Genomic DNA, 25337 nt, shown 5'->3' with positions numbered 1-25337 from the left:
TCGCAGGCCATCAGGGAGCTCTTCCCACTCAGGACAGGAAAGAAACAATTCCCTTGGATGTTCTAGAATGATTCATACAAAAAGAAAAAGAACTGGCTTCGGAGCATGATGCGAAGTTAACTTTCATTCCATCTTGCATGGTTATCAGAACACAACAATTACATTCTGTAATGGAGAAGAGAAAAATAAATTGAAAAAAAATCCTACTTGAAAAAACATTTCATGAATAAGACTATTAGTCTCCTGAGGAGGAGAGAATGTGGGGTAGTTTTAAAGGAGGAGTATTTTCTATAGACCATGCCTCCACACCAATTTCAATCAACTCCCCGTCCAAGAACCTGTGCGAGGCTTGCCAACACCGCACTGCAGCTTATAAGGCAGAGTATGCAGCGGGAGATGCTGTGTTATGAAAATCACCAGCTACCACTCCAAAAGATGCAGGGACTTCTGTGCAACTCAGTAGGAGAAAATAAGTGATGAATGAAAAGGCCTTTGTCTTACTCTGCTGGGAGGAATACCAAGTAATCCTAAGGAATTCAGAAAAAGAGTTTTTTTCCAATCCATACTTCAGTGTTGCCCTTTACTTTGACACCAAAATACATAGCATACTAGTTTCTTATAGCCAAATAACTTACACTTTAGTTAGTTTAGGACAAAAAGATGTGAAGTGGGTTTGATAGAGGGGAAAAAAAAACTGTAGGCCAACCATGTATTGTGGTTTATGATTTTTTTTTTCTTTTTGGAGCTTGAACCTAGGGCCTACACGCTTGCTTGAATTTTTTTTTTAATTACAAGCTGGCATTCTATCACTTTAGCCACTCCTTCACTCCCCCCCTTCTTTTGTTTTCTGTTTATTTGGAGATAAGAGTCTCTCAGAGTTGTCTGCCTGGGCTAGTGTCAAACCACAGTCCTCAGATCTCAGCCTCCTGAGTAGCTAGGATTATACGTGTGACCCACCAGCATCTGGTTGGTTTAGAGATTCTTTAATGGAATTCATAAAAAAGAGAAAAGCTACCTCAAAACATTATTTTTACGTTAAATAATCAGAGCTTCATGCAAAATACAAACATCTTTTATTACACTTGGAAATAGTGTAATATCATGTGTGTATGTTTAAAATATGCTTAAAAATAAAATCATTTGGGGCTGGGAATATGGCCTAGTGATAAAGTGCACGCCTCATATACATAAGCCCTAGGTTCGATTCCTCAGCACCACATATATAGAAAAAGCCAGAAGTGGCACTGTGGCTCAAGTGGTAGGTAGAGTGCTAGCCTTGAGCAAAAAGAAGCCAGGGACAGTGCTCAGGCCCTGAGTTCAAGCCCCAGGACTGGCAAAAAAAATCATTCAGTTGGTGGCTCACACCTATAAACCTAACTAGTCATGAGTCTGAGGTCTGAGGACCATGGATGGTATGAAGCCAGGCAGACTAACCTTCAAACTACTAAATAGCTTTCAGAAATTTTTGTGGCTCTTATGAATGAATAGTATTCTCTACCTCTAGCTCATCCTCAAAAAACATAATTTGTATTATGCGTACTTCAGTGAAATGAGAGTGTTACAGATGGGAAAAATACCTTTTTAGGTAAATAAATACAAAGGAAAAGCCTAGAAAAAAAACTTTTTCTAGAAAGAATATCTAGCAACTCTTTTTTTTTTTTGCCAGTCCTGGGGCTTGAACTCAGAGCCTGAGCACTGTCTCTGAGCTTCTTTTTCTCTACCACTTGAGTCACAGTGCCACTTCTGGCTTTTTCTATATATGTGGTGCTAAGGAATTGAACCCAGGGCTTCATGTATGCAAGGCAAGCACTCTACCACTAGGCCATATTCCCAGTCCCTCTAGCAACTCTTTTTAAGGTGAACAAGCACGCACAGGATGTCAGAAATTTGTTTATCTGCTTATTTATTTTGTGCCAGTGCTAGAACTTGAACTCAGCACTTAGACACTGTCCTTAGCTTTTTTGTTCAAAACTAGTGCTCTATCATTTGAGCCACACAGCTCCATGGCTGGCTTTATGATGGTTAACTGGACTCAAGAGTGCGGAAGATTTTCCTGCTGGCTTCAACCTGTGGTCTTCAGATCTCATCCTTCTGAGTAGCTAGGATCATAGGTAGAGCCATCAGCACCTAGTGGATGTCAGAAATTTAAAAGCTGCAGAATACAACCCACTCCTGAGTGTGTGTGTGTTTGTGTGTGCGTGTGTGTGTCTGCCTGTCTGTCTGTTTATATGTATATATAAAAGAGATGAAGTCAGAAAACAAAAGATACCTACTCACTCGTTTATTTTGATATTATGTATGTATATCTATGCATATAGACATGTATGTACATATATTAATAGACATGTGTAATAGATATACAGGTATTATGAATTTTGATATTGCATATAACAGAGATATTATATATGTATATCTTTTTTTTTTTTTGCCAGTCCTGGGGCTTGCACTCAGGGCCTGAGCACTGTCCCTGGCTTCTTTTTGCTCAAGGCTAGCACTCTACCACTTGAGCTACAGCGCCACTTTTGGCTTTTTCTATATATGTGGTGCTGAGGAATCAAACCTAGGGCCTCATGTATACGAGGCAAGCACTCTTGCCACTAGGCCATATCCCCAGCCCCATATATGTATATCTTTTTGGTGGGGGGCAGAGCTAGAGATGCTCTGCCACTTGAGTTATGCCTCCAAGTCAACTTTGTTGACTTCAAGGTTGCTTATCACTGCCAACTTGGTGGTACTGTGGGGGGGGAGGTGTTTGATCCTGGAGCCTTGAACTTGATAGGAAAGCACTCTATCACTTCAGAGTCACACTTCCTACCCAATTATAATTTTTTAAAGTTTTTAACTTTTAAGAGTTTATCAAGAGGGCTGGGAATATGGCCTAGTGGCAAGAGCGCTTGCCTCCTACACATGAAGCTCTCGGTTCGATTCCCCAGCACCACATATATGGAAAACGGCCAGAAAGGGCGCTGTGGCTCAGGTGGCAGAGTGCTAGCCTTGAGCGGGAAGAAGCCAGGGACAGTGCTCAGGCCCTGAGTCCAAGGCCCAGGACTGGCCAAAAAAAAAAAAAAAAAAAAAAAAAAGAGTTTATCAAGAGTAAAACTATTTCAGCAAAGCCATTTAAAATAGACTAGGTGTGGAAAGTTCAGATGTGGAATTGTAAGTCACAGAGACAGAAGTTCTGATCTCACCACACTATACTTTCCAACTTTACTGCAATGTCCTCTGCCTTAATTTCTGCCATTCAAATATTACTCCTCTGGTAAATTACCTACTCCAGCCTGTTGCCATTGGCTCGTGCCTGTCATCCTAGCTACTCAGGAGGCTGAGATCTGAGGATCATGGTTCCAAGCCAGACAGGGAAGAAAAGTCCCCCTGAGACTCTTATCTCCAATTAATCACTCAAAACCCAGAAGTAGCGCTGTGGCTAATTGCTAGCCTTCAACACAAAAAGGCTCAGGGACAGTGTCCATGCCCTGACCCAGGATCAACAACAAAAATTACCCACTCCATGAAACCTTCCCACTTAGTGCCCACTTATCCTAATTTCTGCATCCTAAGAGCACACTGGAGCCCTAATACTGCATTTGATATTCTGGCCCTGCTACTTAACTGTGTATAAAGCCATGGACTAATTTCTCCAAGTCTCAGTTTCCTCATTAACAAAATCTACCTTGTAAAGTATATGGAACGACTATATGTGATAATGCATCTAAAGCCCTGAGAACACTGCTCCATGCTGTTTGCGCAGGTTGTTTCTGTCCTTCATATACCCTCCAGTATTATTTCTCGTAAGACACAGGTGCCCCAGTTCTCAAGGGCAGAAACTGTATCTTACACATCTTTCTTTTCCTCACAGTGGCCATTATTCTCTTAATAGGAATTCAAAAATATCCCAAGGTTAGAGACTTTAGAGATCAACTAAGTTCAATCATTTCTCTAAATTGTGGGGCTTTTCCCCCCCAACTTCTAGGTGCAATCATCCAAAGTCCATCTTGAACAGCAGTGTGTATCTGCACATGAGCACAGCCAGTGACAGACAGCTCATTCCCTCACAAGGTTAGAATTTTTACTAACTTGTCATTGTTAGAAAATCCATCCCGAGGAGGTGAAGAAGCAGGCAGTTTCTGGAAAATGAAATTATATTCCTCATTCAAGAACTATATGAACTTTTGGTCTTTATAAATTTTACTTCGGACACTAGATCCATTGAAAATAAGGAAAGGTGTTTTCACATGTGCAAAGACATTTATTACAGAACTATTTATCATTTAAAAATCAGGAATGGTGGGCTGGGAATATGGCCTAGTGGTAAAGTGTTCGCCTCGTATACATGAAGCCCTGGGTTCGATTGATATATAGAAAATGGCCAGAAGTGGTGCTGTGGCTCAAGTGATAGAGTGCTAGCCTTGAGCAAAAAGAAGCCAGGGACAGTGCTCAGGACCTGAGTCCAAGGCCCAGGACTGGCAAAAAACAAAACAAAACAAAAAACAAATAAAAATCAGGAACGAGGGGCTGGGAATATGGCCTAGTGGCAAGAGTGCTTGCCTCATATACATGAAGCCTTGGGTTCGATTCCTCAGCACCACATATATAGAAAAAGCCAGAAGTGGCACTGTGGCTCAAGTGGTAGAGTGCTAGCCTTGAGCAAAAAGAAGCCAGGGACAGTCTGTGCTCAAGCCCCAGGACTGGCAAAAAAAAAAAAAAATCAGGAATGAACATGAAAATCAGTCAGCTTTCTGTCACTATAATAAAATGCTTGAGATAACCAACTAATAAAGAAACTAGGCTCTGTTTTGACTCACAGTTTTAGAGGTTCCAGTGCCTGGTGGTCTTTCCCTTGCTGTGGACCTGTCCTAAGGCAGCAGGGCATGGTGGGAAGCACGCAGAGAGCAAAGGGCAGGGTGAGAGGAACCCATAATTGTCTTCAACAACAGGCCCCCAAGGACCTAAAGACCTCACACTAGAACCATTTGGGGAAAGATTCCAGTACCAGCCTGGGACGAAAGCCCTTAACACTTGGGCCTTTGGGAACATTCAATATCCAACTATAGCAACTTAAATAATTAAAAATCAAAAAGTGATAGCTTACCTAAAAAAAATAATAACTAAATTTTAAAAATATGAAGATTAGGGTAGGGTATATTTACAAAATTACTGTTAAGTATAAAATAATTTTACATATGTACCATGATTTAAGCCATGTTCAAATAAATGTGTTTATAAAAATACTGGTGAGAAAAAGAAAAAAGAAAAAATACTGAGGAGGACACTGAAAAATGAACATAATGGCAATCAAAAGATCTGCATTACTTTTATTTTGCTGGGCCTGGGGCTTGAACTCAAGGCCTTGGTGCTGTCCCTGAACCTATTAGGGCTCAAGCATAGTGCTCTACCACATGAGCCACAGAAGCACTTGCAACTTTTTTGAGTAGTTTATAGGAGGTAAGTGTTGGGGATTTATCTTGGCTGTAAGGGGGGAAGGGTGATGAGAGCACTCCCGAGACGCTGCCCTTCCCCCAGCCCTGGGGCAGTGTGGAAGTGAGCCACACCTATCTCCTTCTGGGTCTGGAACCAGAAGGGATAGCTTTGAGACCATCCCCCCATCTTGCGCCAGCAAGCGCGTGTGCTCCCCCTTTCGCGGGCTTTTCCCAGAAGGCGGTACTATAGGAAGTGAAGTTAGTCCATGAGGGAGGTCCTTGGGAGCTGCTCTTGGATGGACAAGCTTGCCAGCCTATCGCCAGCTCCTGCTCAATCCTCATCATCATCATTATATTACTGTGAGCCCCTCCCGATCAAACCAGATTGGTCTCTGAAGCGTCTCCGAGATCCGTCTGCGCCTGGCTTCCTTGGTGGGTAAGGAGGGAGGAAAAGGGGATCTCGTTTGGCTGCGTGCACTTTAGGCTTGCCCGTGTCCCTTCACTCCACCTTGGCCGCCCGTGGGTCAGGCGCCCAGGGGAGAGGGTGAAAAGGGGAGCACTGATAAGGGAGTAAGCTTAGCATCCCCGCACCAGGGGAGGTAAATCTAGCCTGGTAATTGGTGCCCAATGTGGGGCCCAGAGCCCGCGGGAGGGAGTCTGGAAGCTACCAGCAAGCCCTAAGGGAATTGGAGTAGAGTCTCCGGAACACGTGGTTCTCCCATCAAGTCACCAAAGAAGATGGGACAGAGTCAGAGTAGGTGGAATAACTTGCCCCTTATCGACCAGATTTGGAAGGCAAAGAAGTGGAGTTGGGAGAGAAGCTCCCCCTCGCGACCTTCCAAGCTATTAAGACCCTTAAAGCCTGCTTTTCCTCGGACCCAGGGAAGAGTCCCTGGACTCAGGAGAGGGCAGCAGGGGGAAATTTTGATCTGGAGAGGGCAATGCCCCACTCCGAGGGGCCCAGGGACGAGCATAAGCCTGATCTCCAGGACCCTGGACTAGGTGCCGCGGCCCCGAGGCACGTGGCAGGAGAACAATGTGCGCAGCGGCCCCTGCCGTCTTGCTACCCCTCCCCCACCGGATGCCCGGCTCGGCTCTATACATATGCAGATCTAAGGAGCCCCACTGAACGGCAGCAGCAGTAGCCCAGTGGCTGCAGCAGCGCACATTCACCAAGCACAGATGACTCAGCAAATCTCAACCTGGTAGCCATCTCAGCCTCGTGGTGGCCCCAGGAGATACAAGATTTCAGAGAATTCAGGATAATAGTCCTCGAGGGAGGGGGACCGAACACCCGCTGGTGGGGAGAGCCTACTCGAGGGTGTGGCCCACCGGTTTTCTACTGCTTAGGAGTGGAGAAGCCTGGCCTGGTCACTGCTTGATAGAACAATGTATGAGGAGTGGTGTTCCCTTTTCAGATATGAGTGCTATACTCAGGCGGAGAGAAATCAGGCCACCGATCCGCCAATCCCCATAACCTTTGGCATGCTGTTTGGATCCACCCACCCCCAACGGGATGCCTTCCCTGCCCCATACCAGGAGCAGATACAGGCTGTGGGACTGGCCGCATGGCATGGCTTGGGAGAGAGGTCCCTAGAGACCCCGGCAGTAAAAGCTACCCAAGGAACCAATGAGAGTCTTGCTGCCTTCGTTGGCCGAGTGAGGGACAATCTCCACCGACAGTTTTGTGGGTCCCAGGTAAATCAATTTCTAAGGACCCTGGTGTGGGAAGGGATGACATCAGAATGCAGCTTGGCTTGTGCAGGAGTAAAGGAGATATCTGTGGACAGCTGGATTTACACTTGTCAGGGCATCAGCGCCCGCCAGGCGCAGCCGCTGACCACTCTGCTTACTAAGGAGCCTGCCCCTGCCCCCACCAGTGAGGTAAGCAGGGAGTACTGTTACCAATGTGGTGGCCGGAGCCACTTCAAGAGGGAGTGTCCTTCCGGCCTTGTAAGATCTGGCGCCTCGAGAGGACAGCCCTCAGGCTGGACCAAGGAGCTACCCACAAAACCTTGCCCCCGCTACAAAAAGGGATTTCATTGGCGAAAGGATTGTAAGTCCAGATTTGATGCTAAGGGGAGGCCTTTAAACTAGTAGTGGGGCGCTCTACAGCCCCCTCACCCAAAGGAGGCGATCAGTCCAGTGATCAGCCCAGTGACAGGCCTAATGACCAGCCTGAGGCCCTCTGGGCAGTCCCAATAGTCCCAGAAATGAGGCCAAAGACAGAAATTATTATATCTGGAAAGAGGTCCTGATTCTTAATCGATGCAGGAGCAGATCAAACTATATTAAAAAAGGAGGGGGTCCCTCCGTGGTGGGACTTAATCCCCGGACCCCAGACCTTGGGGGTGGGAGGCATAGCTGAGAGTGAGACAACCAGGGACTGGCTTCCCTGGGATGACATGAACGGTGGTAAGGGAATAGTGTGTCCCCTGATAATGACAGGCTTACCAGATAACCTGCTAGGACGGGATATCTTGGGGAAAGTTGAGGCTTCAATCATCACAGGCCAGGGCCTGTCAGGTGGCCCTAGTGACTATCAGAGACTGCCTCCTTCCAAGGCCTCAGGGCAGGAAGGCTCCTGTTTCTTCTACAGGGCCTCACCCCCAATTTTTTTTTAAATTTATTATTTTTTTATTTTTATTTTTTTGCCAGTCCTGAGGCTTGAACTCAGGGCCTAAGCACTGTGCCTGGCTTCTTTTTGCTCAAGGCTAGCACTCTGCCACTTGAGCCACAGCACCACTTCTGGCTATTTTCTATATATGTGGTGCTTGGGAATCGAACCCAGGGCTTCATGTATAGGAGGCAAGCACTCTTGCCCCTAGGCCATATTCCCAGCCCCTCACCCCAATTCTAAGGGCCACTGTTCCTACCATCCCTGCCATTCGATGGCTTCCGGGTCCCCCGGTATGGGTGGAGCAGTGGCCACTTCCCTCAAACAAATTAGATTAAAGGAAATAATATCAGAACAACTGTCCCTAGGGCATATTAGACCTTTGCTGAGCCCTTGGAACAGCCCTGTATTTGTTGTACAAAATGCCTCAGGTAAATGGAGGATGGTACAGGACCTAAGAAAAGTTAATAAGCGGATAATTCCCGCCGGCACCCCTTTACGGGGATGCCATGGATCCCCTCCATTCCTCGGGATTGGAATTTCATTATAATTGACATCAAGGACTGTTTCTTTTCCATTTCCCTTGACCCCCAGGACTGTGAAAAGTTTGCTTTCTCCGTGCCCTCGGTTAACTACCAGGGGCCAGACCAGAGGTATGAGTGGGTAATCTTACCTCAGGGCATGGCTAATAGTCCTGCCTTCTGCCAACATTATGTGTCACAAGTTCTTCCACCTCTTAGGAGCCAGTCAGATATTATTTTATATGTCTATATGGATGACATCATTATTGGAGCAGCAGATGTCCAAGTGCTAGACGCTGCCTATAGCAAGCTACAAACACTCCTACAAAGAGGAGGACTGCATATAGCCAGTGACAAGGTTCAGAAAGTATACCCTTTAAGATCTTGGGGGCAGAACTTAAACTAGACTCTGTGTGCCCCCTTAAACCCCAGTTATCCTTCCAGTCATCTTATTCTCTGGTGGAGATGCAAAGACTGATGGGAGAGATTAACTGGTTACCTGCCTACAGAGGAGCTGCTTCCGCTCCATGACTCCTTGAAGAGCAAAGCGCCCACTGATGTTATTACAATAACTCCATCACTTCAAGCAACATTCCAGAAAATCCAAATGGCCCTAAATATGGCACAGTTGGCCCGCTACAAGCCTGAGTGCCCAATTTGCCTTTGGATCCTCCCCGGATCTGAGCTTTCCTCAGCCGCTATTACCCAGTCAGGTGAGCCTCTTCAATGTGTGCACGCATCAGTGGGAGGAGCTCCCAGGGTTTATTCCCAGCTAGACCAGCTAGCTGACTTGATAATTAAGGGCAGGGATACTTCCCTGAGACATTATGGGTGAGATCCCGATGTGCTAACCATTCCCTACCGGCTGTCAGATTTTGAATGGGTCAGAAGGAGTAATGTACGTGTGTCCAGTGCCCTGGAGGACTTTATGGGAAAGGTAGATTGCCATTATGGCACCTCAAGGTGGGTGACCTCATTTTCCAGGCTACAATGGACCCCTCCTGTACTTTTCTCTACCAGGTCTCTTGTCAAGGCTGCCAATGTCTTTACAGATGGGGAAAGAGCGGGGTCTGCCATGGTGGTACGCTCCGCCTCCCCTCCTGCCGATGGGAAAGGAAACACCCATTACTTTGAGGCAGTTACTGGATCTGCACAGTTTTGTTTTGTTTTGTTTTGTTTTGTTTTGGCCTTTCCTGGGGCTTGGACTCAAAGCCTGAGCACTGTCCCTGGCTTCCTTTTTGCTCAAGGCTAGCACTCTGCCACTTGAGCCACAGCGCCACTTCTGGCCATTTTCTATATATGTGGTGCTGGGGAATTGAACCCAGGGCTTCATGTATACGAGGCAAGTGCTCTTGCCACTAGGCCATATTCCCAGCCCCAAGGATCTGCACAGTTTAAGGAACTGTACACAGTCGCCCTGGCACTAACTCATGTCAAGCAGCCGATGAACCTGTTTTCTGACAGTTTGTATGTGGTTAATTTGCTACCAAACCTGGTGTCCTCATATATTAAATTAGATTAAAACCCAATCATCCCTCTGATGATCCAAGTCAGGTCTCTGTTAAAAGAGCGGGCTGAGCCTATATTCTTACAGCACCGTCACGGACACCAAGGACTGCCTGGGGACCTGACACAAGGTAATCATATGGCCGACCAGCTGGCCACTAATGTAGCTATGGTTATTGTACAACCTCAAAACCTTCAAATGGCCCAAGGACTCCATGAGCGTACACATTTAAACTGGAGGGGGTTACATCAGAGATTTCCTTCAAGTCCTATAAAAGACTTTAAAAAAAGATTATTAGGACTTGCAAGTCATGTATGCCCTTTCTGCAAGCCCCTCCTCTACAATCTCTGGGGGTCAACCCCAGAGGCCTAAAGCCTAATGTTATCTGGCAAACTGATGTAACCCACTACACTCCTTTTGGAAGGTTGAAATATATATTTATGTCCATAGATACTCATTCACATGCGGGCTGGGCCACAGCACATTCGGGGGAAAGAGCACGGCATGCTGAGAGCCACTTTCTACAGTGTTTTGCTATCCTAGGGCTCCCCTTACAAGTAAAGACAGATAATGGACCTTGTTTCATCAGCAAGCCTTTACAGGCCTTTTTCAAAACGTGGAATATTAAACATACCACTGGAATACCATACAACCCAAAGGGTCAGGCCATAATTGAGAGGCATAATAAGACCCTGAAGGATCAATTATTAAAACAAAAGGGTGGGGGAAGCCCCCATGACCAGCTGAGGACAGCGATGTTTACACCGAATATTTTAAATTTCTCTGAGGACCAACCTCTGTCGGCTTTCCAGAGACATTGGTCAAGGAGCTAAAGGGTTTGGACACCTTAATGTTTTATGATAAATGTTTACAATAAGCAAGGGATTGGTACTTGCTGCAATGTTTTCTATAAAGTGTTTACTAACCTCAATCATTAAATTACGAGCACCCTGGCTACCAAATCGCCAGGATCTGAACCTGCCTCTACCTCACCATTGAGGGAAGGGAGAGCCATCTGCACTACCTTGAGTGACACCGAAATGGACCAGGACTCCTCTATCTCCTATGGACTGAGCCAGATAAGAGACCCTCCATTGCATTGTGCCTGTGTTATAATTGCTCATGTGTTACAGTTGCTCATGTTGCATTTGCCTTGTGTTACGCTTGCTTATGCTCATGTCTGCTTGATGCTTCCATTTGCATTATGTTTGCATTGCCCTGTGCTAGACAAATTGGTCTCTTATATTGTGAGCGAAAGGCCAGAGCTGTCCAGACAACAAGTGGCCTTTGGCCTTTAGCCATTTAGGAACCCCATGAGGTTGGTCACACGCCCATTAGGACCCACTGCTCACTGAGGTCTGCTGGCATGAGAAAAAATTAACAGGGCTTTCTTTCACGTGCCAATCCCACTCTCCCCGAGTCCTCTCATTGGGCTGGCCGGCCTGGCAGGCAGGTTGGCCTAAAGTGCTAGTGCGTTAGCCGAAGACGGGTAAGACCCCCCCATGGGGGGGGGGGCAACCTAAGACATGGCGCGCCCTCAAGTAAGGCGCCTCCTGCTGTTCAAAAGGAAAAAAAATAAAAGGGACAGATGAACCCGAAGGGATAGCTTTAAGACCATCCCCCCATCTTGCACCAGCGAGCATGTGTGCTCCCCTTTTCGCGGGCTTTGCCCAGAGGGCTATACTATGGGAAGTGACGTTAGCCCATGAGGGAGGTCCTTGGGAGCTGCCCTTGGATGGACAAGCTCACCAGCCTATCGCCGGCTCCTGCTCAATCCTCGTCATCATCATTATGTTACTGTGAGCCCCTCCCAATTAAACCAGATTGCTCTTCCAAGCATCTCTGAGATCCATCTGCGCCTGGCTTCCTTGGTGGGTAAGGAGGGAGGAAAAGGGGATCTCGTTTGGCCGCGTGCACTTTAGGCTTGCCCGTGTCCCTTCGCTCCACCTTGGCCCCCTGTGGGTCGGGTGCCCAGGGGAGAGGGTGAAAAGGGGAGCACTGATAAGGGAGTAAGCTTAGCACCCCCGCACCAGGGGAGGTAAATCTAGCCCGGCAGGTAAGAGTCTCAGCGGGACTTTACTTCTCGGGCTGGCTTTGAACCGTGATCCTCAGATTTGAGCCACCCAAGTAGCTAGGATTACAGGCATGAGCCACCAGCACCTGGTTTATATTACCTTTTAAGTTACTTTAATGTTACCATAATATTGCCTTAAAAGTTCATCTTTCTAGGAATGGGCATGCAGCTCAGGGTAGAGCATGTATTCAAGCATGTATAAGGCCTGGGTTCCATCCTTAATACCAAAAGTGAGCCAAAATCAAACCCTACTCTGCTCACTACTGTAATTTTCATCTACTGACTCTCTTTCTGCCACTTGGAATTACACAAAATAAAAAATTTTGAGATATTTGAACATGATAATCAGTGTTTAGCATTCTTAGAAGATAATAGACTAGAGAGATAATGATGTCCTCAGTGAGACTCCATTAGGAAACTCAGCTCTTATTCACTAAGAAAGCATTAAAGCCAGGTGCTGGTAGCTCATGCCTGTAATTCTAGCTACTTGGGAGACTGAGATTGTTGGGATTACAGTTTGAGGCCAGCCTGGGCTGGTCCTGGGTTGATCCTGGGTTGATCCTCCTATTTATGCTTCTTGCATAGCTGAGATGATAGACAGGTCCCAACATAGTCAACTTTTTTGTTGAGATAAGATCTTGTTGGTTTTTTTCCTGGGTTGGCCTCTAGCCATGATTATCCTGCTTTCTACCTCCTGACTATCTGACATTGTAAATGTCAGCCACTATGCTCAACCAAAATCTCATGGAATACTTAGAGGGCTGGGAATGTGGCTTAGAGATAGAGTGCTTGCCTCGCATGCATGAAGCCCTGTGTTCAAGTCCTCAGCACCACATATACATAAAAAGCCAGAAATGGCGCTGTGGCTCAAGTGGTAGAGTGCTAGCCTCGAGCAAAAAGAAGCCAGCGACAGTGCTCAGGCCCTGAGTTGAAGCCCCAGGACTGGCAAAAAAAAAAAAAAGGATTACTTGGAATATGATTACTACTTAAAACTTCAAATAGGATGATGTTGATGGCAAAACTAAAAAACAAAGGAAAGATTATCATAAAAGTCAGGAGGTAGCTACCTTTAGAGGGAGTGGGGTATCATGAAAAAGGGGTATATGGAAAGCTTAAGGGTAGTTCTATGTTCTACTTTTTATCCTAGTCAGAGAGTATATGATGTTTTATTATTTACATGGCAACTAATATTTTACATACTTTCTTTGATAAATTTTATATTTCAAAGTAATTTTTAATTAAATAAAGGCTCCATATATATATATGCATGCATGTGAATATATGTATGAATGTGCATACATTTCCTAAAGGACAATAGCATATTTGTGGACAGCATTCTCTAGGCTTGGTAACTACTCTCACATGACTACTGGTGGAGAGAGGAACCTGCATCAAGGGAGTTCACCACCAAGTGCAGACCTTTATACAACACACTTCTACTAAACCTACGCTTGGGAAGTGGTACCACACGTCTTATCTGTTTTAGCAACAAAACAGTTCCTTTACAAACTAACTTGTTTACATTCCATTTGGAAAAAGAGAAGGGAATTTTTAATTTTGAAAGATAAAAAAGTCAAGTTAAACTAGGCACTGGTGGTTCACACCTATAATCCTAGCTACTCAGGAGGCTGAGATCTGAGGATCATGGGTTTGAAGCCAGCCCGGGCAGGAAAATCTATGAGATTCTCATCTCCAATGAACCAGCAAAAAGCCAAAAGTGGAGCTGTGGCTCAAGTGGTGGAGTGCCAGTTTTGAGTGAAAAAGCTAAGGGACAGTATCTAGTACTGGTGTGCTCTGTGCACACACGTGCATGTACATGCACACACAGGTGCACAGACAATTCTATTAAAACTCTTTTCTTAATGGTAATTCTTGTTTTAGTCTTTCCATGTTACCTACCTACATCTTGAGTGAATCAGAAAAAAAAAGTGCATCAAAATGTAAGGTTTTCCACCCAGCACTGGTGGCTCACGCCTGCAATCCTAGCTACTCAGGAGGTGGAGATTTGAAGATCATGATTCAAAGCCAGTCCAGGCAAGAAAGCTGTGAGACTCTCATCTCCAATTAACTACCTGAAAGCCAGAAGTGGCACTATGGCTCAAAATGGTAGCAAGCTATAATCGACCCAAAGGAGCTCAGGGACAGTGCCCAAACCCCAAGTTCAAGCCCCACAACTGACAAAAAAGGTTTTCATGTCTGACATTGTGAGAACACTAAGAAGATAAAGAGTGCTGTTTGGTTCAATGATTAATATTAATTGAACGCTGACTGGGGCCTCTTTTCACTGATCTAAACATAGAGGTAAAGGTCTCGAAGGCATCTTAGGAAGTTCCCCAGCCCAGGTGACTTCTTGAAGAGGGACTATCATCCTAGTCTCAAAACATATCATGAAAAGATAGTATAGTATCCCTTCTTGCCTAGAAACATTTTTTGTCACAGACTCTGTTCATATAGTGTCAGCACAGAGTGAACACTATAATGGTATAGATTTTCCTAGGATGCAGTGGGGCCCCAGAAGGTCCTCAGCTCTAAGTCCTGAAGACTGAGTGCTGATAAAGCACTCAGAGCCCCGCCTATCCACCTCACTAGCTATAACCCCACCCTCAGCTTTCCCCAAAGCTTGTCCTTTTGAACATGACAGTTGAGGGGCTGGGAATATGGCCTTGTGGCAAGAGTGCTTGCCTCATATACATGAAGCCCTGGGTTCGATTCCCCAGCACCACCTATATAGAAAAGGCCAGAAGTAGCACTGTGGCTCATTGGCAGAGTGCTAGCCTTGAGCAGAAAGAAGCCAGGGACAGTGCTCAGGCCCTGAGTCCAAGTGCCAGAACTAAAGAAAAAAGAATATGAACATGACAGCTGACTATTATTTTCCTTTCATTCTTACTCAGGTTAATCTATTGATTTTTTTTTCTTTCCAGTAGTCAAAAGCTAATGTATATTTCTATTGAGTATGAATGCATAAAACATTTTAAAGTCCTGCAAATGTGTTACTTATAAAAGAGAAAGCTTCCTTGCTGGTAGTACTGGTGGTTCATACCCATAATCCTAGCTACTCAGGAGGCTGAGATCTGAGGATCACAGTTCAAAGCCAGCCCAGATAAGAAAGACTGTGAGACTCTTATCTCCAATTAAATACAAAAAACTGGAAGTAGAGCAGTGGTTCAAGTGGTAGAGTGCTCTCCTTGAGCACAAAAGCTCAGGGACAGCGCCTAAGCCCTCAGTTCAAACCCAAGGACCAGAAAAAAAAAAAAGACTCCAAAATGTTCTAAATTTATGAGTATCTTAAATAAAAGTATTAAATATATTGGCAACCTTTCCTTTCCCTTCTAGTCAAGGAAATTTCATCTCACAATCTTTCTCTCCTTCTTGAAGACTACACTTTTTGGCTAAAACCTCCTTGATGTCTGGAGTTGTTTTGTTTCTGTTTTTTATACCTGGCAAGCCCCATTGGACTCTGTTACCGTGACCTGATCTGCATTCAAATGGAAAAGTGTCCACTGTGTTTAACAGAAGCAGTGGGTGCTCACCAGAGCTTGGCCTTACTTGATTGTTGTACTCCTCCTCCTCATCATCATCATAATCCAGGCCCTGATGGACAATCTCAGTCATGTCATCCTCCGGGTCAGACACTCTGCTGGTCTCTGTGGTCACCTTTACTTTTATTTTATGAAAGCCAGTGGAGACCATCCCCACGTGCATGTTCACAGGATCCCCGTCAAACAATAGGAAGTTGGAGTTGACCGCCTCTTTAAAGCCAGGGGGTTGGTAATCATGTGGTGTCACTGCAAAATGAGGAGGCCCAAAGTCACTAAAATGGCATTTCAAAAGAGTAAGTCAAGTGGGCACTGGTGGCTCACACCTGTAATCCTAGCTACTCGGGAGGCTGAGATCTGAGGATTGCAGTTCAAAGCCAGCCCAGGCAGCCATATACAGAAAACTCAAAGTAGACCCAAGCCTATCACCATGCACCAAGATCAACTCAAAATGGATCAAGGACCTCAATATCAGACCTGAATCCTTGAAACTACTGAAGGACAGAGTAGGAAAGACGCTAGAACTTATAGGCACAGGAAGGAACTTCCTGAATATAGTCCCAGGGGCACAACAAATAGGGGAGAGACTCGACAAATGGGACTACTACAAATTAAAAAGTTTCTGCACAGCTAAGGACATAGCCACCAAAACAGAAAGACAGCCAACCATATGGGAAAGGATCTTTACCAGCACAGCAACAAACAAAGGCCTAATATCTGTCATCTACAGAGAACTCAAAAAACTAAGCCCCTTCAAGCCCAGCAAACCAATTAGGAAATGGGCAAAGGAGCTAAAGAGAGACTTCACAAGAGAAGAAATAAAAATGGCAAAGAAACATATAAGGAAATGTTCAACATCCTTGGTAGTAAAGGAAATGCAAATAAAAACAACCCTGAGATACCACCTCACTCCAGTTAGAATGGCCTATACTCTGAACTCAGGCAACAACAAATGCTGGAGGGGGTGCGGAGAAAGAGGAACCCTTCTCCATTGTTGGTGGGAGTGCAAATTAGTACAACCACTTTGGAGAACAGTATGGAGGTTTCTCAAAAATCTCAACATAGACCTACCCTATGACCCAGCCATACCACTCCTAGGCAGCTATCCTGAACATCAGGTCCCAAGATATCAAAAAGACATTTGTACTCCCATGTTTATCGCTGCACAATTCAAAATAGCCAAAATATGGAAACAACCTAGATGCCCCTCCACAGATGAATGAATCAAAAAAATATGGTACCTATACACAATGGAATACTACATAGCGATTAGGAATGGTGAAATATTGTTATTCGCAGGGAAATGGTCAGAACTTGAACAAATAATGTTGAGCGAGACAAGCCTAGAACACAGAAAACAAAGGGGCATGATCTCCCTGATATATGACTGTTAAGAAAGGGTAATGGAGGGCTGGGGATATAGCCTAGTGGCAAGAGTGCCTGCCTCGGATACACGAGGCCCTAGGTTCGATTCCCCAGCACCACATATACAGAAAACGGCCAGAAGCGGCGCTGTGGCTCAAGTGGCAGAGTGCTAGCCTTGAGCGGGAAGAAGCCAGGGACAGTGCTCAGGCCCTGAGTCCAAGGCCCAGGACTGGCCAAAAAAAAAAAAAGAAAGGGTAATGGAGAGACAGTAGAGACCAGGTCTGTGAAACCCAAAACTGCTTGTCAAATGGTATTTCCCACAGGATTGGAGCAGCGACCCAACAGTATGTAACTAAAACCAAACAACTACTCAACATATAAAGGTCAAAAATTGACCTCTCAGTGGAATACAGTAGCCCAAAAGCTATGTATGTACGTTCATATGAGACTACTGTCAACATATTGTCTAATATCGACATTACATTTAAAGCCCTAGGTGAATTTTCTTGGGCTTGGCCACGTGGATACTGTATATGTTCTTGATACATTGTGTATTGTATATATGTCTACCTGACCTAGGGAAGGGAAAGAAAAACAGGGTGTAAGATATCACAATAAATGTACACACTGCCCTACTATGTAACTGTACCCTTTTTGCACAACACCTTGTCAAAAAATTTGTGTTCACTTAATAAATAAATTAAAATTTTTAAAAAAGCCAGCCCAGGCAGGAAAGTCCTAGAGACTCTGATCTCCAATTAACCACCAAATAGCTAGAAGTGGAACTGTCACTCAAGTGATAGACCACCCAGTCTTGAGCAAAAAAAGCCAAATCATAACTCAAGGCCCTGAGTTCAAGCTCCACAAATGACATGCACATGTGTACACGTGTGCATGCACACACACACACACACAAAAGAATAAGCCAGATTTGTTTCATGAATAAGAACAGACATTCAAATGCTTGTAAAATCCTTCTGTTTATGTACAATAGTAAGTAGCCCAGCACTTAGGAATTTAATTAAAGGTCTCTGCCTACCTGCATTATAATAATGGAGTTTCATGGTGAGAATCACATCATTAGGAAGGGGTTCAAGGTTCTGCATCAGTATGTATAATTTTCGGATCAGTAGGATACTGGCTCTCTTAATATCTTCAGTGCTTCCTCTACTGTCAATACTTGTATTACTGCTGAAGTTACATAAAAAAAAAAACAACAGCATACTATTGACTGGCTGAAAGGGTGACATTGATCAACATGCATTGTACTCATAAACTCACATGTTGAATGATAACTCCTTTGTACAATTACTTACATGTAATAAAACATAGTTTTAAAATAGCATACTTTTTCAATCTTATACAATACTGACAATCTATCCCCAAAAGAATACAATTTTTGCTGGGCACCAGATGTCTGTAATCCTAGTGACTCAGGAGGCTGAGATCTGAGGATCACGATTTGAAACCAGTTTGGGCAGGAAAGTTAGAGAAACTCTTTATCTCCAATTCACGACCAAAGAACCAGGAAATGGTACTGTGGCTCAAGTGACACAGCTAGCCTTGAGTAAAAAAGCTCAGGGACAGCACCCAGACTGAGTTCAAGCCCCAGGCCACCCGCACACACACATACACACAAAGAATACAACTTTCTACTACATGGTCAAACAATTTATGAATTAAATCAGGACGTTTTGTTGATCATTTTTACAATGTCATTTAAGGGAGTAATTGTACCTTTTGGGTGGTACAAAAAATTTCAAAAGAGCAAGTGTCCCTAAAGCATTTAAAATTTGACCTGGCTTTTTTATTTGGCTTTCAAATACTCACATGTCATAGTAATGAGAACAATGGATCTGGCATTGGATGACCTAGCACCTAATATCAGCTGTGCTGTTAACTAGCAGAATGACCTCGGTCAAGGCATTTAGATACACTCTAGGTCAGTTAGCTCATTTATTTGTGAGCTAACCGAAGAATCAGCAGCCCTGTGCCTTCCTGCCATTCCCTTGTCTCCTTCCTCACTATTGCTGGGAGCACCATAGCTGCTAGTCTTGTTTTCCTTCATGTCTACACTGAGAACTATTCTGTGCACCACTTCCAAAATGTTCCTAGTAAAAAAAAATCTGTCCATGACACCTTCTAACTTAAAATTCTTCCCTTGGGAGTTCTTCAGTTCCTTTATCCACCAAGTATAAAGGATGGTATGTGTATAATGCCTTTGGGGTCAGCCACACTCTCACCTGCACCCTCTCCTACAGCTACTGCTCAATTTCCTCTCAGCCATGCAGTTTTGCATGTGCTGTTCACTTCCCCTGGAACCTGATTTTCTATGCCCCTTCCTAATGTGTGTGCCACCTCTTCCAGGAAGTCTTCCCAACCATCTCTGCAACCCACCCCAGTCCTTGGTCCCTAACTAATCTGTGTAGGTGGTTTAAACTCAGAAAGCAAACATTAAGTGGGTACATGAATGTCCTCTGTCAATTTCAAACAACTCAAAGTGGTGTCTGCCTGAATTTAACCCATCTGAACAGAGGTAACCAGGGCAATCACCACGGAGGTCATGGCTCTCCAGGATGCACTGGGGAAGGTCATACTCAAAACTGTCATCTAAACGATACCTGTCTTTGATTTCTGAGAAACATAATGTGCAATACTTCCTCACTTCCTCAGTATCTGAAGGATTTGGCCAGTTGTTGGATTGCTTACTTCCTGGCATATATGACTTTAAAAGAAGAAGTTAATCTAGTTGTCAGTAGTACTTACATCTGAGTTTTCTACAGTGAAGACAGTTGTTTTAATGCGAGAAGACATGAAAAATGTGCTACATGATCTGAAAAGTATTATACAAATGTTAACTAATGAGGGCTAATAGTTTAACTCTCATTTCTGGAATTTCTTCCTCACGTCCATGTGCTGTCTGTAAGTGTTCAAATGAGAGGATAATTAAGGAAGTGAGTCCTGGAAAGAAGTCCTTGAGCTCCCTGGAGCTGAGTAAGGGAAGGGGAACATTCTTCCATGTTTCTCTTGTCATGGCATTGGGGATATCCATGTCCCCTGCCTGGAGCCCCCATTGTCCAGTGCTGTCCACCCTCAATTCTTCCCCTCCCTCTTCTCTTCCATCAGCAGTGCTTAGCTCTCTATGCCTTCCTGGCTGTCCTGATGCCAAACTCTAGTGCCAGAGAAATCAGTGCCCCACCACAAAACACCAGAAGCACACATCATTATCTTTGTCATTAGTAAGTCTCAAACTTGGAGAAGGTTTGCTTTTTTGTTTGTTTTGCACATACTAGGGTTTTAACTCCAGGCCTGGGCACTGTCCTTGAGGTGTTTTGCTCAAGGCTAGCGCTCTACCACTTGAGCCACAGTTCCACTTTTGGAACGTTTTGACTGATAATTAAAGATAAGAATCTTTTGGACTTTCCTGCCTGAGCTGGCTTTGATCCATGACCCTCAGAACTCAGCTACCTGGGTAGCTAGGATTACAGGCTTGAGCCACTGGCACCTGGCTATAGTTTTCAACATGATAGCTAAACAGTACTTTGGAGTCTTTTCTATGTAGGGACACATGTGGAAAATGGCATCTGTATGATACTGTGGAGAAAGCAGGTGAAATAGTTGTCTATGCAGGCCAATAGTCCTAGGGGTTTGTCTACCCTGAGCCAGTCTGCCAATAGGGTGTTGGAAGAAGACCAGTATCTCAGCATATCCAAGGAGAAACTAAGTCCTTCAGAGAACCTTAATTCAACTGACATCATGTAGGCAGCCTTTTGGGTGTCATTTCTACCACATAGCAGCCAGCATAGCCTCACTCCCACCAGCTTAAGATCCATCATTTCAGATATTCAAACACTTCCAGTCCATCTTTTTGTTTGTTTATTTAAATTTGTGCTGGTCCTGGGGCTTCAACTCAGGGTCTGGATGCTGTATCAGAGCTTTTATGCTCCTGGTTAACACTCTACCACTTGAGCCACAGCTCCACTTGCTTTGTTGTTGCTGTTTGGGTGCTTCATTGGAGATAAGATTCTCATAGACTTTCCCGGCCAGGCTGGTTTCCAACTTATGAGCCTCAGATCTCAGGCTCCTGAGTATCTAGGATTACAGGAGGTGTGAGCCACTGACACCCAGCTACATTTCACTTTTACAATTGGTATTGTAGTGTTTATGATAGAAAAACAACTTTTCCCCAGACTACTAAAACTTATGCTAATTTTACTCCTATGTATTATGTCCATTACTTAAATTCTACCTGTCAAAATCCATAGTGGCTCCATATTTTGTGTATTTGAATTTGAACTGGTATATCTCAGTTACTTTCTAGAAAAGAAAAGCAAAGAAACTAATGTTAAGGAGAAATCCAGAATTTTGCCTGGTAATAGGAACATACTTGGTGCATACCTGCTTGCTTCACAGCATTCATTCAGGAATAATATTTGTAAGTATAAAGATAGTATCTCTTCTCTATGCTAAAACAGATTCAGTGACAAATACTGACATGTTCATTAAAAACCGAAAAGGAACAGAGTAGGTATCTGCTACATACATAGTCGACTCAGTAGAGAAATCATTTATTCATGTAGTACTTGTCTTATTGCATGTCTATGTTGTTCCAGGCACTGGAGTCACAAGGGATGAACAAGACACAAAAGACCTCTGTTTCTCTGGAACCTATATTCTAGTCAAGGAGATAGAAAAGAGATAAACAGGTGCAGGAAGTAAGTGCATTTCAGATAGTCTACGTGTGGTGGCCACTATGAAATGCATTGTGTGAGAAGGCACAGGGAAGAGAAGCTCGGATTGGGTTTGGAGGGGTAGAGTCTCTGGAGGGGTCAGTCAAGAGCTGACCTGGGCTCTGGGGCCTTGGGCGGCACCACCCCCCCTCCAGGCCGAGACTCTGTGGTGGAAGAAACTCTTCCAGGATCTGAGAGGAGACCAAGCAGCTGGAGCTGAGAGCAAAGAGAGAATATAGCAGGTGAGGTGGTAGAGGGAGTTATGAGACCTATTTAGCTATGGTGAGGGCTATGATTCTATTCTAAATCAACCAAAAGTCTATTAAGGTTTTAAGCAGAAGAGTGATTTACATTTTAAAAGCTCCCTGTGGCTACTTCCTGAGTTCAAGGGAAGACTAGAAACCCAGAGAGTAGTTGAGAGGCATTGAGAATGGCAATCGAGAAACTGGAAAGATTGGAATAAGACTAGGATCTAGGGCTGTCTGTCTTGTTTCTAATCTTGCACTCACTGCCACTGCCATATGCTTTCCTGTTCTTAGAGGGCTGGAAATACATAGGGACACACTACCTCGTGAAAGACTAATACATATCAGATAGAGAAAGCGACTGTCAGCTGAAGGCAGGTGACCCCTAGGAATTTAATAAGAACATAAACACTGTCCCTCCTCCTTCATCTGATTCAGTACTTATCCTTGACAGTGTGAGATGAGGATATGGATCAGAGTCTCTATCCTTTAACATTTGTACTCACCCACCTCTATTGACCTGGTGCCTTAACTTTCAACTTAATCACCAGTGATCAGGTCCTGGAAATGCTGTTTAACTCTAAGGAGATTGGCTATTTCTAAGTTGGACAATCCAGCTGAAAAATTAAATGAAGCTCAGAAGGCTGGTGTGTGAACACAATAGGAGAGATGGGTGAGATTGGAGCTGCCCACAGGGGCCTAAGAGCGACACGTTCACTTCAGAAGGCCAGATACACAGTGTCCTCTCTCCAGCAATGCTGATTGTAACTGCCCTGTCAAGCAAACAATGCCCATTCTTCCATGCCTGTCCACGCTTCCAAGCCAACTCTGTGTGAGAGCTGGGGGTGCTGATCTGGCCCTGAACTCAGAGCCTGGGAGCAGCTGTCCCTGAGCTTTTTTGCTTAAGGCTAGTGCTCTACCACCGCGCCACTTCAGGATTTGGGGTGGTTAACTGGAGGTAAGAGTCTCATGGACTTTCCTGCCCAGGCTGGTTTTGAACCACGATCCTCAGATCTCAGCCTCCTGAGTAGCTGGGATTACAGATATGAGCCTTTGCACTTGGCAACTCTAGCTTCTTGATGTCATGAACATTTATTTTTTAAAGGAAAGAGATCTCTTATCAGTTGATAGTTACATTTTATTATTTGGTTCCTGAAGCAACAAATTAGTTATTTTGTTTTGCAGAAGTTAATCCTTAACAACTTCAAACTGTCTGCCTTATGAAGAAAGGAACATTTATGGAAAGCCTAGTGTCTTCCTTATAACTCACCCACAAAATCTTCTCTCTCTTTTCAGGCTGTTCACCTAACAATCATCAATCTTTCAACTTCTCATCAATGGTTTCTATCAACGCAACAACACACACAGCCTGTTTCTCTCCTCCATAGTCCAGTCAATTAGCAAGTCTCCAAGTAACACAAATCCATATGAAATCTATTTTCTATTCTGTAGCCAAAAAAAAGAGTTTTAAAAAAATAAAAACCAGGGCTAGAGACAGTGGCTCACCTGCAATCCCAGCTACATGGAGGCATAGGTTCCAAAGCTGGCCCAGGACAAAAAGCCAAAACGCAAGAGACCTTACCTGAAAAATAACTCAATATAAAGGGCTGAGGTGTGGCTCACTTGTTTTGCACATGTGAAGCCTGGAGCTCAACCCCCAGTACTGCCCAAAAAAGAAGGGAAGAAGGAAGGAAAGAGTAATCAGATGACATTGTTCCTGTCCTTAACCTGCCCCCCTTAGTAGCTCCCACTGCCCTTAGCCTAAAATCCACAAGTGACCTTGGTCACTCATCTGTCCCCTGCCTACCTCTCCAGCCACTTTCCCTTTTTTCATGAAGTGCCAAGCTCACAGCACATGGCACCTTTTCTGTACACAGGTACCCAAGATTCCTTCCTGTCTCAGGATCTCTGTAGAGCTACACTCTGGAACGTGCTCTCTCCAGCCAATGATAATGTTCAGGCATTGGCTTAATTGCGTGGCATCAATTCATTCCTTTTTATTTTGTCAGTGACAATCAATTCATTCAATAGCCAGCTCTGTGAAGTAGAGATTGCTACTCTCCTCACTGCTGAAGCTGGCGAGCAGCACAGTAACTATGGTGCTGTCTGCCTGTCATACACTGTTCCCCCTCTCAGGCCTGTGAAGACCCACAGAGAGGCTGCCCATCCAACGCAGCCCCCCAACCCCTTTCCTTACTGTTTGTCTCAGCCCTGCCCAGCGCACCAGCTTCTCCTTCAAAACATTAGGACTATTAGAAGTTGTGCCTGCTCATTTTTGTTCACTTGTTTAATGTTTTTCCTTCCTTTACGAGAATGAAAGATTCCAGAGGGCAAGGACCTTGCCTGCCCCCATACGGTCCTGTGCTTTATACCTTGGGCAAGCACATATTTACTGAACGAATGAGTGGTATTTACTGAATGAATGAATAAATGTTCAGACAATTAGGATTTCATCCTGCAAGTATGAAGCAGGTTGTTAAAAGTGGGCATTGAGCACCTCCAATAAGCACAAAGGAGCAGATGGGAAAATAGAAGATCTGTGTCCTTGGGATGTTCCTTAACCTGTCTATCCCAAGTCAAGGCTCGCTAGAACATATTTACATTGGCTTCCATATCTCTTTAATCACCACTTACATTTTTACTGTGGCCTATCCTGCAAAACAGCGTAGAGAGCAGTAGTAGCAAAACCACTGAGCTTTGTAAAGCTCTCTAGGCTGATTGCTTTCTTCAGCTCATCTCTTTCAAGACATGGGACCACTAGAGCAAAATGTCAGGTATAAAAGGATTAAACAAAGGTACAGAAGCAATGGCCCAACTCTACTGGCCTCTGACCTTTGATTTAAGCCAGCAGTTCTTAATTGTTGTACTCTTCACAAGAATGTTGCAAATTTTAATTTTTAATCCATGTGTCATATATATTCACACACATATTTTTTGTGCTAGTACTAGGGCTGAATTTCAGGGACTGGGCACTGTCCTTCAGCTTTCTCACACAAGGCTGGTGCTTTATCACTTCTGGCTTTTTGCTGGTTAATGAAGATGAGAGTCTCACAAACTCTCCTGTGTAAACTGGCTCCAAACCACAATCCCCAGATCTCAGGCTCCTGAGTAGCTAGGCTTACAGGTGTGAGCCTCCAGCCTCAGATATACATTGACATTGCTATTGTTTCTGTGAGTTTCTTTAGGGCAGGACAGACATCTAGGGATGTCAAATGTTTGGCACAACGTCAGACAAAGCTAAGGACTGTGTGTGAGAGCGCTGTTCTGTGAGTGCATGCGAGAACAAGATTGAAAGCTGATACATCAGTGTCTTAGTGATGAACAG

At 44.5% G+C, this 25337-nt stretch overlaps 1 protein-coding gene across 1 annotated transcript in view; it reads right to left on the bottom strand.

Annotated features, from left to right (window-relative positions):
- Hormad2 (HORMA domain containing 2) overlaps positions 1-25337 on the bottom strand; it is an 89882-nt gene that overhangs the window by 31350 nt on the left and 33195 nt on the right. The window contains exons 8-10 of the mRNA XM_048340721.1: positions 21287-21354; positions 18077-18228; positions 15683-15921 (exon numbers count right to left, since the gene is read on the bottom strand). Coding sequence (XP_048196678.1) covers positions 15683-15921; positions 18077-18228; positions 21287-21354 — 459 coding nt within the window. The remainder of the gene's footprint in view (positions 1-15682; positions 15922-18076; positions 18229-21286; positions 21355-25337) is intronic.

This window comes from Perognathus longimembris, chromosome 3 (genome assembly GCF_023159225.1).
Source record: "Perognathus longimembris pacificus isolate PPM17 chromosome 3, ASM2315922v1, whole genome shotgun sequence".
NCBI classification, from domain to species: domain Eukaryota; kingdom Metazoa; phylum Chordata; class Mammalia; order Rodentia; family Heteromyidae; genus Perognathus; species Perognathus longimembris.
The sequence above is the reverse complement of the archived record's forward strand: the minus strand, read 5'-3'. Positions and strand labels throughout refer to the sequence as shown.